The sequence below is a fragment of the Seriola dumerili genome, unplaced genomic scaffold, assembly GCF_002260705.1.
Source record: "Seriola dumerili isolate Sdu_G_001 unplaced genomic scaffold, Sdu_1.0 BDQW01000052.1, whole genome shotgun sequence".
Taxonomy (NCBI): domain Eukaryota; kingdom Metazoa; phylum Chordata; class Actinopteri; order Carangiformes; family Carangidae; genus Seriola; species Seriola dumerili.
Genome location: NW_019174307.1, coordinates 22,776,586 through 22,790,910, shown reverse-complemented (window position 1 = coordinate 22,790,910; position 14,325 = coordinate 22,776,586). Strand labels below are relative to the sequence as shown.

The 14,325-nt window shown below is 46.4% G+C and overlaps 3 protein-coding genes across 4 annotated transcripts in view; 1 reads left to right on the top strand and 2 right to left on the bottom strand.

Annotated features, from left to right (window-relative positions):
* lcmt2 (leucine carboxyl methyltransferase 2) overlaps positions 1–3,922 on the top strand; it is a 9,838-nt gene extending 5,916 nt beyond the window's left edge. Inside the window, exons 7-14 of the mRNA XM_022740657.1 lie at positions 1,437–1,544; positions 2,169–2,256; positions 2,352–2,579; positions 2,667–2,912; positions 3,003–3,100; positions 3,224–3,411; positions 3,502–3,637; positions 3,733–3,922. Of these exons, the coding sequence (XP_022596378.1) occupies positions 1,437–1,544; positions 2,169–2,256; positions 2,352–2,579; positions 2,667–2,912; positions 3,003–3,100; positions 3,224–3,411; positions 3,502–3,637; positions 3,733–3,897 (1,257 nt within the window). The 3' untranslated portion in view covers positions 3,898–3,922. The remainder of the gene's footprint in view (positions 1–1,436; positions 1,545–2,168; positions 2,257–2,351; positions 2,580–2,666; positions 2,913–3,002; positions 3,101–3,223; positions 3,412–3,501; positions 3,638–3,732) is intronic.
* Positions 3,923–4,157: 235 nt separating this feature from the next.
* crygs (crystallin gamma S) lies at positions 4,158–5,658 on the bottom strand. Its single transcript, XM_022740656.1, has 3 exons — positions 5,639–5,658; positions 5,174–5,416; positions 4,158–4,446 (listed from the first exon to the last, which is right to left on the bottom strand). Exons 1-3 carry the CDS (start codon positions 5,645–5,647, stop codon positions 4,174–4,176), a joined length of 525 nt encoding a protein of 174 aa, XP_022596377.1. The 5' UTR covers positions 5,648–5,658; the 3' UTR covers positions 4,158–4,173.
* On the bottom strand, positions 5,338–14,001 carry tbccd1 (TBCC domain containing 1). 2 transcript variants are annotated; one of them, XM_022740655.1, is made up of 10 exons: positions 13,865–14,001; positions 13,289–13,353; positions 12,943–13,209; positions 12,581–12,742; positions 12,290–12,406; positions 11,683–11,932; positions 11,400–11,586; positions 10,792–11,322; positions 9,343–9,590; positions 5,338–5,416 (listed from the first exon to the last, which is right to left on the bottom strand). In XM_022740655.1, exons 2-9 carry the CDS (start codon positions 13,349–13,351, stop codon positions 9,377–9,379), a joined length of 1,791 nt encoding a protein of 596 aa, XP_022596376.1. In that variant the 5' UTR covers positions 13,352–13,353; positions 13,865–14,001; the 3' UTR covers positions 5,338–5,416; positions 9,343–9,376. The 2 variants fall into 2 exon arrangements, with proteins under 2 accessions (XP_022596376.1, XP_022596374.1); XM_022740653.1 differs by lacking the exon at positions 5,338–5,416 and having other exon boundaries at positions 7,622–9,590.
* Positions 14,002–14,325: the final 324 nt, after the last annotated feature.

Below are 14,325 nucleotides of genomic sequence, written 5' to 3'. Positions count from 1 at the left end.
TATCTATCCGATTTTGGTTCATAAAATCCCATGAAACAAAAATCGACCAAGCAAAACCAGTCTTAACATCAACAGGTTCATTAAAGACTTAAAGAAGTGATTCTAAGTTAAAGGATTAAATCAATCTTACACAATCTAGCACACACAACAACAGCAGTGCTGTCTAGCTTACAGATGATTAATGATCATTAAAACTGTGATTAACTTGTCCTAACTGACTAATCCTACCTGGGCTTATACTGTGGGTCAGACAGTGACAGGTAATAAAATGTTAATAAGTGATATGTATACTGTCTGTCTGGGCTTTCTCTCCTCTTGGCCATTCAAATGAAGTAGAAAAATAAGGTTGTACATATCAGACCCCTTCAGTCGTGTGCTTCAGGGGTTACTACGTGCGCTGGAGAGCCGTGTGATCACTGTGTGAACGAGGTTTCTACAGATCACTGAAAACTGCCCCAGGAGGCAGGTGAGTTCACAGTCACTGTCACTGTGTTGTTGGAGGGGTTTTCACTCTGAAGAAATCCGTCACCTCCTCCTCTGTCGTCGTCTTTCCCCCTTTCTCTAGATTCTGTCGTTGGGCGCCGGGTTCGACTCGTTGTATTTTCGCCTGCACGCAGACGAAGCGGCTTCACAGAGCTGTTGTGTTCGAGGTGGATTTCCCAGATGTCGCTCGGCGAAAGACCGCCCTCATCACTTCTAACATCACACTGAGGGGGATGGTTAGACCCCCATTTACCTTCTCCTACAGGTCTGTGATGTCAGCCGCACTTTCTCTGTTCAAGAAATCCAGCCTGAAACAACCACTTGTTATTCGAGTGATGTTAGATTTTTATCAGCTCGTGTGTGTGTGTTGTGTGTGTGTGTGTGTTGTCTGTGTAGTGTTCAGACCTGTTTACGTGTCCAGTGTCAGTTACCGTCTGCTGGGCTGGATATCAGAGAGGAGTCCCAGTGGAGGAGGCTCTGGGTGCAGCCGGGTTGGACTGGGCTGCTCCGACTCTAATTCTCTCTGAGGGGGTGCTCACCTACATGAGAAACACAATGGTAAACACATCTGTAAACGAGAACGAGGACTTCATCAGCGTGTGTTTTCATCACAGGATCACAACATCTAGACAAATACTCAGGATCATCCGCGCTGTGTGTGGTGTCGTGTGTCTTACCAGGTGCAGTCAGATGTCGTCATTAGCTGGGCGGCAAAGCTCCTTCCTCAGTCTCTCTTCGTAATGTACGAGCAGATCCGTCCACACGACCCCTTCGGTCGGGTCATGCAGGATCATTTCCTGAAACTAAACTCAACCCTGCACGCCCTGCGACAGTACCCAGACGCCGCCTATATATATATATATATATATATATATATATACACATTATAACTGTTAGAGTGTAGAGGACAGGTTTAACTAACTGATGTGTGGTGCCTGTGCTTGTGTGTTCAGGGCTGGGAGCAGTGTGTGTGTCTGGACATGAACGACTTCTACCTGGGGCTGGTCCCTGAGGAGGAGAGGAGCAGAGTGGAGGTCCTGGAGCCTTTTGATGAATATGAGGTGAGCTGAGTCTGAAAAGCATCTTATTTTGGATTGAATCTAACTTTATTGTGAAAACCCAGTGGACACACAAGGTCGATCACAACATCACAGCAGGAGGTTCTTCCATGGTTACACCTCCGCCTGCTCCGGTACCGACTTGTTGTATTCCTGCTTTTAGCTTGTGTCAGTCCGAGGTTTTCCAGACTTCTCTGCATCTTATTAAAGTTTTAACGTTTCCTTAAAAAGTTTTTTACTGATACATGCAAAAAGGTGCTTTATGACACTATCTACGGCAGCCCTGAGAGCTCAAACACATGGCGACACATGAGCTGCTAATATTCACAACACAACAGAAGTGTTTCCAGGAGACACTGAAAACCATCACCTGTTGTAAATAACAGAAACATGTCCTCCTGTATTCTAGCACTAGGACCCGTTAACATCACTATAGCATCGTCAAAAAGTTCATGTGTTGTATGTAAACATTATAACATGTAAATAAACAATTGACAGAATGCAAATCTCTTCTTCTCTTGTGTGAAATGTGTTGTTCTACAGTTTCTGTATAAAAACACAAAGGTGCTTTAAAGTGATAATTTCAGACAGAGACACTTCACAGTCCGTGTGTCTGTCCATCCTCAGGAGTGGCATCAGAAATGTTCCCACTACTTCGTCCTCACTGCGTCTCGAGGCTCCTTCACAGCTCAGGCGTTACTCACACGTCCTGCAGGTAGCTCCCGCCTTCACCTTCCGTAACGTCAACTTGACGTCTTTAAAACTCTTTTGTTTTCGAGTCTGAGAATGTATTTCCTTCTTTTTCCTCAGTGTCTCCGGTGCCGTCCATGAGCCCGTCGTGGAGCCCTGCAGCCCTGAGTGTGAAGACTCTCCCAGTCTGTATGGAGGGGCTGGGGATGGCCTCCACCTTGCTGAGTCCAGGGCAGGTCCTGCTAACAGGAGGCTCCAGCAGAGGAGGCAGGGGGGCAGTGACTAGACTCCTCCTCCGAGGCCGGGGAGGCTGGAGCTCCGTCAGCGTGGAGCCGTCAGTAGATCTGGGTGAGGACCACCAGCTCTGTAGAAAATCACCGATTCAGAGAAGCAGATTTTTCAACAACAGCTGGTTGTCGTGTCGTCCTCCTGCAGGTGTCCGGCTCTACCACACCGCCACGCCTCGTCCCGGAGGAGGTGTTGTGGTCTACGGAGGCCGCTCCTCTCCTCTCAACCCAATCACAAGCCTTTTCAGAGTAACCCTGGACCCCTGTGGTGCGCCGGGTCCTGGAGACCCGGAGGACAGAGATGCAGTGAGACTGTGTGCTGAGCAGATGGTCTGTACGGGTGACCCACCGCCGCCAAGATGGAGGCACACCGCTACCAACGTCAGTCATAAAGGTGAGATAACAGAGGACGATTCCGTGATTTCTTTCTTTATCTTTCTTCTTTTTTCATCCTCACCAACCTTCTCCTTTTTTTCCTCTGCAGGGAAAGACTTCCTGTTTGTGTTTGGTGGAAAGAATGAATCACAGGCCGCTCTGGGTGACGCCCACTTCCTGTGTCTTGACCAGCAGCACTGGACCGAGGTTTGCCCTGTTCATATGATCTCTACATTAATGAGGCTTTAATGTCCCACAGCGAGAGCACTGAGGTGTGTGTGTGTGTGCGCGTGTGTGTGTGTGTTTGTGTTTGTTGTGTGTGACTTACAGATCCCAGTAGAGGGTGCAGCTCCAGAGGCCCGCCACTCGCACTCAGCCTGTCCATATCAGGGAGGTGTGGTGGCGTTCGGAGGCCTGGACAGATGGGGGGTCCTGTTGGGGGACACGGTCGTATTAAGGCCCACAGACAGAGGCTTCTCCTGGGAAAGGATAGAGGTGCAGCCCCCTCCTGTTCCCAGGTCTGTGACAAAAACTTCACAACATCCAGACGCCGCCCTGAAACTGAAACACGGTTCATAAGGTCTGATGTCATGTGATGTTTGTTTTAGATACTCTCACTCTGCCCATGTGATTGGTGAGAAGCTGGTGGTGGTGGGCGGAGTTTGGCTGCATTCAGACGGCGTGCCGGGCGTCGTGGTGATCGACCTCAGCACGCGGAGCAGCGTGGAGCTCAGACTGGACACGGTCAGTTACCTTGAACTGGAGCCGATGGACACACCGTGTGTTTGTGTTTGTGTTCGACATGATGCTGATTAATAAATCCCTGTGCTCCTCTGCAGACCTCGGTGCCCTGGCCTCTGATGCTCCACTCTTTCTGCTCGGAGCCGACAGACTTAGAAGAACCTGAGCTGGTCCTGATGGGAGGGGGAGGGAACTGTTTCTCCTTCGGGACTCATGTCAACCCTCGGCCCGTCACCGTGGACCTCAGACCTGCGCTGGGATGAAAGTGTTTCTATCCCCAAATCAGTGACTTTATCCTCCCTCCTGGATGATGCAGATTAACTGACCTCAGACCAGATGTAGTTGTTACTGAGCGCTGCAGTGTGGATGTCTTAAGAATGCGAGGACACACAATGAGACATTAAAGGACTCTTTAAACGTCAGTCAGCTTGCTGGACAGGTTTTTATTTGTGAGACCTCAGAAAATCAGAGTCCAGAGACTCAAAGTGCCCTGACATGGATCATAGCAAGTCTTGACATGTTTTTGGATGGAGGGTGAATCATTCAGTGAAGCGCCTGAAGGACTGGACTGTGGGGTTGATGGCACCCCAGTCGCCAGGCTTGCGGTACTCCCCCTTCTCCAGGAAGTACTGGCGCCCGCGGTAGTTGGGGTGCTCGTAGAAAACCCACCAGCCGTCGAAGACCTTGCAGGAGTTGACCTCCCGCCAGCGGAACTTCTCCAGGAGGGAGGGGCAGTCCTCTGTGGCCTCGAAGGCCTGGCCCCCGAAGTCTGCCTTCTCATAGAGCTGCATCTTGTACAGGGTCCCACTGGTCTGGAGAGTGACGGGAGGGAGGGGTGGAGAAGAGAGGCAGACAGCAGGGGAGCAGGTAGTAGACGGTTAAAATAGAGGACGGGTGGAGAGTGGTGGAGGTGGGAGTTAGTGCAGGGGGGTGGGGAAGAATGGGAATGGAATGTGGGGTGAGAGAAAAGGGGAAGGGGGGATATATAGGGAGATGAGATTTGCATCTAACAAAAGGAAAATATGTTTATTAGCATTTATAAGCAGCATAAACCTTCACCTGTGGACGCTGCGCTACACGGAGGTATAAACCACTTATTAAATGCTTGTAAATGGATCTCAGTGTCTCGAGCGTCGTGGTGAACTCTGGCAGGATCCACCACATCAGTTAGATAACCGACTTTAATCAAACACCGTCCCTCAGTGTTTGCATTCTGCTTTTCGTCCCTTTGCAATAGTACAACACTGGACACGTGCGGCTTGTACTAACGATATTGATTTTTGTATGAAAGTGGTTTCCGCCTCAGGCTGTGGGTCAGCTGGACCAGAGCCTGACCCAGGTATCGGCCTCCATCGACAAAGCCCTGCAGTCACTGGTAGCATCAGCGCTAAAGCATGATCTGTTTGACGTGATCTCTTCCTCGTGCGCTCGCTGCAGCTTTCATCAGCTCGTGACTCACAGCAGAGGAGAGATCTTACTGTCAGTTAAGTTTGTGCAGGTGGTGGTTAATGAAAACATCTGCACACATGTCTGACTTACAAAGTGGATCATCTTGCAGGAGCTGAGGCGGTCGTTGAGCCCCATCCAGCGCTGGTACTCTGGGTACTCCCCCCTGGTCAGGACGTACTGGTAGCCCATGTAGTTGGGCCTCTCGTACACCACCAAGGCCCCGCTCTCCACGCGGATGGAGTTGCAGCGGCTCAGGTAGGTGTGGAAATCTGAGCAGTCGCTGTCGCACTCGTAGCGGCGGCCCTGGAAGTTCTTGTCCTCGTAGAAGACGATCTGGGGAAGAACACACGGCCATTTTAGATCTCGTGCAGATTTAAAAAAAGATTTTTTTTAAGCTTTAACCTCCACCTGAGTAAAAGTCATCAACACCTACTCCTGCAGGAAACTGTCCTGACCTGTAAACCACATGAAAACATCCCTGCAGAGAGACGCCTGACTTCACTGCTCCCTGCCACAGTGTTACCTGACCGTGTGTCAACGCCAGGCTCCACTCACCCTGCCCATCTTGGATGTAATGTGTGGGATGGCCCTGGTGATGTTAAGTGATGGTGGTGGTGGTGATGGTGATGGTGGTGATGATGGTGGTGATGGTTCCCCTGAGGTCTCGATATTGCGATGTCCCCTCACCGGTCCTTTTATACCCCCCCCCAGCTTTCCTACGTTTATAAACAGCAACAGTGGAGGCAAAAGGGGAACAATCGCTTTGTCATGAAAATGAGATCCAAAAATTGAGTCAGTGATTCTAGTGCTATTCAGTTTTTCCAGAAAAGCGAGGAAGGATTACGGCATAATGGCCGGGCATGGTAAGCGTCCATTGACCCCCACTTTCTCTACTGGCTGGGTCCAGTGCCCACCACCGCCACGCCACGCCACCCACCCCCCTCTCGCACCATGTTACTCATGCCAGCTCCACCAGTTTGCCCCCACCTGGTGAGGACCTGCCAACTCATGACTTATTTCTGCCTTATGGATGAATCCAGACACACTCAAGTAAAGGCTGTGTGTGTGTTGTCTCATTCATCACATATATTTTATTGTGTATTGGGTAATTATTACTGTGTCCATTTTAAACAGCATTTTACTATTGAAGTTGTTCATTCTGCAACTAATTTCAGTTATTTGATATATTTCCGACTTGTGATTATAAATGCATCACATTATCCACTCAGTGGCCACTTTATTAGGTACACCTGGACAAACGAATGCAATTCAATACAACAGCGCTGCCATTAATTCAATCTTTACAAAGTTTATAATGTTCAGTTTTTCTTGACATTTTTGGAAACGTGTCAATTCAATTATAAATTTATTAATGAAGTCACAGTTAAATGTGGTGATGGACTCGACTGCATTGTATTTACATACTTCTCTTTAACTGTCTTACACAATGCATTTATAATTTGTCATCTTATTGTCTACCTGGTTGTGTATTTCAATGCACATTTAAATGCATTTAAATAAACACTGATCGTTGATATAAATACATATCTGCAGTGTTGGAGAGACGTGAACTACATGTATTTAAATTAGTAGTTTAACTACATTTTGCAGACGCTTGCAGGTTGTTCAGCTACATTCACATGTGCACAAGGATTCACATAGTTCATTTACTATTTACTTTTGTGCCGTTTCTGTGTCGTTAACGACTGAAACTACAAACGATTTTGGGCCATAAAAGGAAATTTTATTAATTAATATTTTTATTTTATTATTAGTCCTCTGGTGTCGTTGAACCCCCTTTGACAAGCCTCCCATCCCCCCACTTTTTTTTCATCCTAACCACTGCGATGTCATACCCAGGAAATGCATTTGTCAGGAAGTCCAGACCGCACGTTTGACCTGTGTGTACTGCATGTGCAAAAGCCAAGGGTGAGCGTTGCTCAGTGGTCACACAGCAATGACATCATGGATAAATCTGAATCTGAGCCTGAGGAAGAATCGCCATGGTTACAATTAAGCAGTTACTGTTTACAAATCCAAAGCTGACGTTCCACTTTCCCATAAACAGTGGTTTATTTACACTAATGTTTGTTTATGTAAATACAAATCTGAATTCATAGTTAATATGCTAATGCTGATATTTCTTTTTCTGTTGTCAGTTCTCACTTGTAAGTGAGATCTCGATCTCAACGTGACTTCCTGTTTAAATAAAGTATAAATGAAGGGGCAGAGTATTAGAAACACATCTGAATATAGTGCAGTCCACCACACCATCTCTAAATATGACCTCAGTGCTGACACATATGATGTAATTAACACCTTCACGACAGTGTCAACAAAATAAAACTACCAGTTGAACCATTTGTAAGTAAGATTCATGCCTTTCTCTTTCAGTTCGGTTCATATTGCTGCGTCCGAAGGTAAAAACAGAATCAAAACATCAAACCAATAAGAAGGACGTAACTTTATTTATTTTACTTTAACAATCACAACTACATTGTGCTCTTCAAATAGTAAAGGCGTCATAGAGGTGTGTGTGTGTGTGTGTGTGTGTGTGTGTGTGTGTGTGTGTGTGTGTGTGTGTTTAAATCTAAGGGTAAGTTTTCAAAGTAAGGGACAGCAGTAAGGCGTTTTAAAGTGTAACCACTTTTCATCATGAAAGTGAAGAAACACATTCCAGCATTTAGATTTTTTAATGTGAAATAATATTTTAACGACACGTTTTTATTAAGTGCAACTTCACTCATCTTCCTGTAGCTAATTATAAAACGCTGCCTTGACGACACATGCAGCAGCTCTGTTGATGCGTGCTGTAATTAGTAGAAGGGAGGGAGGTGTTAAAGGTTAAAAATGGCCCTGGAGGAAATGTCGATTTATGAAAAATATTCTCACTAAAAAGCTCAAATATACATATTTATACAGGTGAATTCATACAAAAATAAACATATTTAGCGACTGTTCTGCAAACTGACCGAAGTTTGTTAAATTAAAGGAAAAGTCTGCAATAAATCACAGAGCAGGAAAATCTGCTGCTGTGCTTTCATGTTGTACCTGTGGCCACATCAGAGTCAGTGATGCCAGAGCAAATATTTCCTTTGGACAGATGGAAACACAGACAGTGATACCTACACCCGAGGTGTGGCCAAAACACACAACATGCTTGAGAGATTCAGAGCGTGGAGAACAGGTTGTTGTAGCTACAGGTTGTTGGAGCTACACTGTTGTTGACTTCCCCTCGACTACGTCCTGAACCAGTAACCCTAGGTGCACTAACACGACCTTCACACCCAAAGTGCTGAATTTGACTTCCCGTCTACGTTTGGACGTTGCAGTTAGTCCCAAAAAAAATAATGTTAATATTCCTTCGTTTCCTCCGTAATGGAAAAATGCTTCTTTGCTAATTTTTCATATTGTAATAACACAGAAAAATACTACGTCCTGAGCCAGTAACTGTGACCTTAATACCCAAAGTGCTGCATTTATTAAACATCTACATTCTCCATCTTTAAATGCACGTATGTTCACTTCCCTAAATGATTTTTTAATTTATTTTTTACTGTAATTAGCAGGTAGTTTTTACATGTGGGCAGAGTTTGAGAGAAAATGGTGACGCTTCAGACAGCACTCACAACAATGAGCCACAGCTTCCTCTAAAGCTGAAACCCCCATGGTCACAAGTGCTGCAAGTTAATGTTCCTGTAATTCCTGTAGAAACATTAGAGTTTACACAGGATTTTCTTTATGTACCTTAATGCAGGTTTGGAGAATTATTATTACATTGAGAGAAAATATCTTAGGGCCTGTCTGACAGATCTCTCAGCCTCGTCACTCCTCAGACTCTCCAACCTTCTAAATTGTCTGTGTCCAAAACATTTCATTAAGCAGTAAAACCCAAATCCAAGCTTTTTCAAAAATGTGTCCCTTTAAAAGTTGGTGGTGACTTCACAGACCTGTGTGTTTCTATAAGTCTACACCTCCCATTAAAGATGTGGTTTTACAACATGCCAATCCACTCCCCACTCGCCTTCGACACAGTAAGAATAACAATAGCTGCCTTTTCTTAAGCAGGAACAGTCAAGCAGCCGATGCCAGCGCCACACTCCAGAATGAGTGGGACATAAGTTGCTGTGCAAGTCTGGATCAACAGCTCCAGACTTGTCAGAGTGAGTCGTAATCAACCCACAAACGAACTGTACAGTAATACTTGCAGTAATGTCAGTAAATGTCAGTAATACTATATTCAGACTGTGTGTTCGTACCGTCGTGCTGCACTAATTTATGAGACCCAACAATTCAACAAGCCATGGGTGACTGTCTCACTGGCCGTCCGTTCCTCATGTGTTTGGTGTCGTTAACCCGGGGCGTGTCCGTCGCAGGCCCGTTGGAGTCCTTTAAAGAGGCTATCGTGGTTGGGATGAGGCTGTCCAGTTCCTGCCTGTTCCCCGTTTCCAGAAGCCACTCGTGGAACTTGGCTTCCACCAACTCCTGGAACTGACGCTTCTGCTCCCTTCAGGACAAACACGAGAAATCAGTTACTACAGACAAACAACAGAGGGAAACTACACAGCAGGAGCAGGGCGGGACGTGGAAGAGAGAGATTAGTGTTAAAATATCCTAATATAGAAATCAATCCCTGCTGTTCCTGTGCTGTCAGGGTCAGGTGGAGTTACAGCCCCTGCAGCCAGTTTTCTGACACTAATGCCTCCACTAGACTCCATCATATCTCCCCAGCTGAGTGACTGACTCACATTCTGATTGATTTCTAGAATGACTGTTCCGTTATAACTTTCCACTCATTAAAACAGCGCCGGATGATGGAATAATAAAACTTATTTTTACACATGCATTGATGATCAGGCGCCAGTTGCACAAAACACCTTAAGTTAAGAGTTTACTTAAAGTCTGAGTTAAGGGTTCCTTGAAATAAAAACAGGTTGCACAAAAGACCCTTAAGTCTTCTCCTTAAGGTTCCCTTAAAATGTTCACTTAAGTGTTTAAGGTTTTCTCCTAATCTTGGTCTTACACTTAAAGTCAGTTAAACTAAGGAAAAAAACTTATTGTGCGTCTGACTCTGTCTCGGCCACAACATGACCAAGTTCCACGTGCATTCATTAAATGTTACCAGCTTCCCAAAAGAAACTGAACACTTAAGTTAAGTGTGCTCGTTGAGTTTTCTACTAAAGTATGGCACTTAAGGTTTACCGTCTCCTTAGCCGAGGGAGATGCTTAAGGGTGTTGCACAGAACCTCTTAAAAGGTTTCCTTAGTCAAAAAGTTAAGGGATTTACAGTAGTAAAACTCTACTGCATCGTTCAGGGTGTGTCCCGGTCGAGGAACTCTTCCTGAGAAGTGATTCATTTTCTTTATCTATCACCATGAACTCGGCCAAGTTGCAGTTAAAACAGAGTCTGACGTACCTTCCTTCCTTTGATTGCTAAGGTCTTTTGTGCAACAGCTTAACTGACTTTAAGTGATCCTAAGAAGACTAAGATAAGAAGAAAACCTTAAACACTTAAGTGAACACTGAGGATGAAACTTAAAGGTGTTTTGTGTGAGTGTTTTTATTCTAAGGAAACCTTACCTCAGACTTTACGGGAAATCTTAACTTAAGGTGTTTTGTGCAACCGGCCCCAGGTGTTTAAGTTCTATTAGATCAAATGGTTCCACTCATTAATGATGGTGTGATTAAGTGTTTGATTTGTGACTCACTTGTTCAGCCGAGCCTCCGTCACAGTCTTCTGCCAGTTCTGGATTCTCTTCTGCTTTTCATCGAGCGCTGCCTGGTACGGAGGAGGCAGACCGCCGGGCACTTCACACGTGTCGCCCTCCATCTGGAAAGGCACAACCAGCGTGTGGAACTCAGCCGGGGGCAGCAGGCGGTAGCAGGCGGGGTCCGGGTTGGACGACGCGTTGAGTGAGGGGTTGACGATGCCCTCGGTCCCCAGGAGCAGGGGTCGATCCCAGGCATTGGGGACCACAGCCAGCCCCACGCTGGCCATGTGATCCTCCAGGGAGGGGTAGAAAGTGTGGAAGGGTCCCAGTGTAATGTCTGTGTTTCCAGGTAGGAGCAAGGGGCGGGTGGGTGTCAAGGCGTGGAGGGTGCAACGCGAGGAGGCTCCGACAGCGATCCTGCCGGCTACGCACACCACCCGCACATTCTGGCAGCCGTGGATGTGGACGCTGGTCTCGACGGGACCCAGAACCACGGTGCTGTCACGGCATTTGTCCAGGCTGACGGATCTGGAGGAGCAACAAAAACCGTGACAGACGAACTGTTTCCCAAAAACACAGGTTATATTAATAGAAGCTGAACTTACCTGAGAGGTGAGAGGAGGTATATGAATGCATCTGAGCATCTGTGGATCTTGATGTTGGCCCCGGTCAGCCTGTCCGAGGTTTTAGCCAGAGTCTGTTTGAAGACTTGGGACATTAGCACCATCTTACTGCCAGGTGGAGCCATGTGGGTGTTCCTTGCTATTTTGGCTCTCTTCATGGCCCCCTCCACTACAATGCACAAACACACACTGTCAAAAAAAATGCAGACAGACAGGTAGAGAGAGAGGGATGACTGTGCCGACACACTTAGCATACACAGGATACCTTGTTGAGCCCAGGCTAGCTTCTTGCCTGAGTGCAGGCAGGCGGTTATCCCGAAGGGGTTGAGTGTGAGGCTGTGCTGGAGACACAAGAGAAGCTTGTGCAGGGGGAATGAGCAGCTGAGTGTGGAGTAGCCAGCTTGTGTCTGGAGCGGACCTTTGGTCAGCAGTCTGTGGACGGGCTGAACGGCTTTGCCACGACAAACCGAGCCCTCCAGGAGCAGACCCAGGCTCCGCACAGCATCCAGCGATATCTGATAAAAGATAACAAAGTCAGACACAGTGCATGAAATGTTTGAATAGTTTGTTTTAGAAGTTTATCTCAGTCAAAACACAGATGATTGTATCTACAAAACATACAATAGCTATTCTTTAAGCAGAGATTAAAAAGTAACACATGCTTTGCTTTTGAGGTAATGGAGATTAGACGTCGCAGTATTCTTTACTCCCAGAGGCTTCTCATTAAATCTGCGCTGAACAATGAGCTAACACTCACTATAAAACTCTGTAGATTCATCTCTATGAGCGACCACTTTACATTTGACGGACTGTTCTTGTTAAAATATCTATTATAGCTGCTGTAAGTTTTCAGGCAGGATGTGTGCTCAGACCTGGCAGTCTCTCAGGGCCTGTCCAGACTGTGACAGCTGTCCTGGCTCCACCAGCAGCTCCAGAATCTCAGCTAGATGGCTTTGGACAAATGACAGGTGGGCCTGATCGTCCCAGTTCTGCCGGACCAAACACAAATAAAGAAAAAACACTATGAGTGGCACATCAGAGGACAACAGCAATTGGGCTTTAAACTTTTCACTGGGTGGCAGTTAGTAATCAGAAGTACAGAACAATGCCAAACATGCAACAATGATATCAGTCTGTCTTTTGTCCTTCACAGTAACAGGGACCTTGTTCTGAGAGCTGGTCTTGGCCTCTCGGTCTGATGGAGAGGGGGAGCGGGTACGATGATGACTGGGCCACTCTTCACCGATCAGGGAGGTGCGCAGAGACACACGGTTCAGCTGCTGGATGTAGAGGAAGAGGAGGAACTGCAGTGTGTCCACAGACAACTGGAGGAAAAAGAGAAGAAACCAGGGTCACATATCAATGAGTAGCTCCTGCTCACATCTGAAAGCACCTGTTACAACATAAACCTCTGCCTGGGGCAATGAGCACCACACCCGCATGAAGGAGGAAGACGTGATACAAAAAGGTGAACTGGGACGATGAGATAGGATTACAATCTTAGGTACACTGAGCCATTATTCACCTTGTTCCTTTGTTGGTCCAGCTCGCTTTTGGACGAGCACTGGGAAAGAAACTCTGCCCACTCCAGCCTCTCCTCTGGGGTGTGACCTACGAGGATGTCAAAGGTCTCAAAGTAGAGCCATGCAAGGTCTTCTGGGAGCTGTAGCTTTCCACAGGCAATATGCCTCCACATGGGCCAGCCCAGAATGGGGAAGCAGCCGTCCCGCGTTCGCACATAAGTCGCCATCTTGCGAAGATAGTGCAAGCTGAGTTTGGAGGAGGGGGCCACCTGCAATGGCATTAACCCCAGTTATTTACATCCACTGGATAAAATCATTACATTCAATAGTAGGTAAAAGTATATTCACCTGCAGGGCGCCCAGTAAGAAGGGCTCCATGCGTGGCCATATGCTCACACTGTCTGCCTCCATGTCTAAAGAGAAGGGAAACAGAAAAGATGTGGAAGTTGAATACATAATACATTGATATACAAGAGTATCTTCAGTATAAGCAGCAGCCTTTCTCAACAACCAGCTATAAGGTGGCTGAAAACACAAGTACACAGCCGTGATAATAACAAAAAGTCGTTTACATCTCGTTATATGTTTAACAGGTTGCAAACACTTCCTGTAACATACGTGACGCTGTGACGCTCCCATGACAACAGCTGCTGTTAATGTCATCAACACCTGACTTGGCATCATAATAAAAAGTTTGGCTAACTAAGCTGCTCTCAGCTCAAACAACAGTCACACAGAAAATAAAATAGTAAAAACATTAACTATGTTTATGTATTTATGTATATAAAAGGCAGCTGACGGCGGGAGAATCGTTGTTTCCTGTCAAAGTTAACTTTACAACAGTATTCCCTCCAGCGTTAACTTAGCAGCCGTTAGCCGCAGAGGCTAGCAAAGGAGACAGAACTGCGGTTGGTTGGTTCTTACTTTCAGCCTTTGTCCTCGTCCCGGCAGCAGCTGGATCCGCGGGTCGAGTCCAACATAAGTGACGAGAAGATGAGTCCTGTCGATGCGGTTTGTAGCGGTTAGCGGAGGACCGGGGAGTCAGACTCACATCTGCAGCTCTTCCTATTTGGCGCCTCCTCTGCGCTCAGACCTGATGTGACATCTGTTGCGCGCAGCACTCGGAGGCGCGCTTTAAGCTGCATTCAAGTCATGTCGGCAAAATGAGAAGAACGGCCACCACACTGCTAATTCAAACTGGGGAGTGTTCACGCATTATTCCAAAGTAGTTAGCCATGGTAAGTGTTAGCAAATTTAACAGTTTTGTTTTATCTTATTATTTAGGTGTTATTTTATTTGTTTATTTATTTATTTTATTTTATTTTTTGTGATTTTTGTGATTTTCACAAACAGAAACTTCGGCTTTATTCCAACAACTGATAACT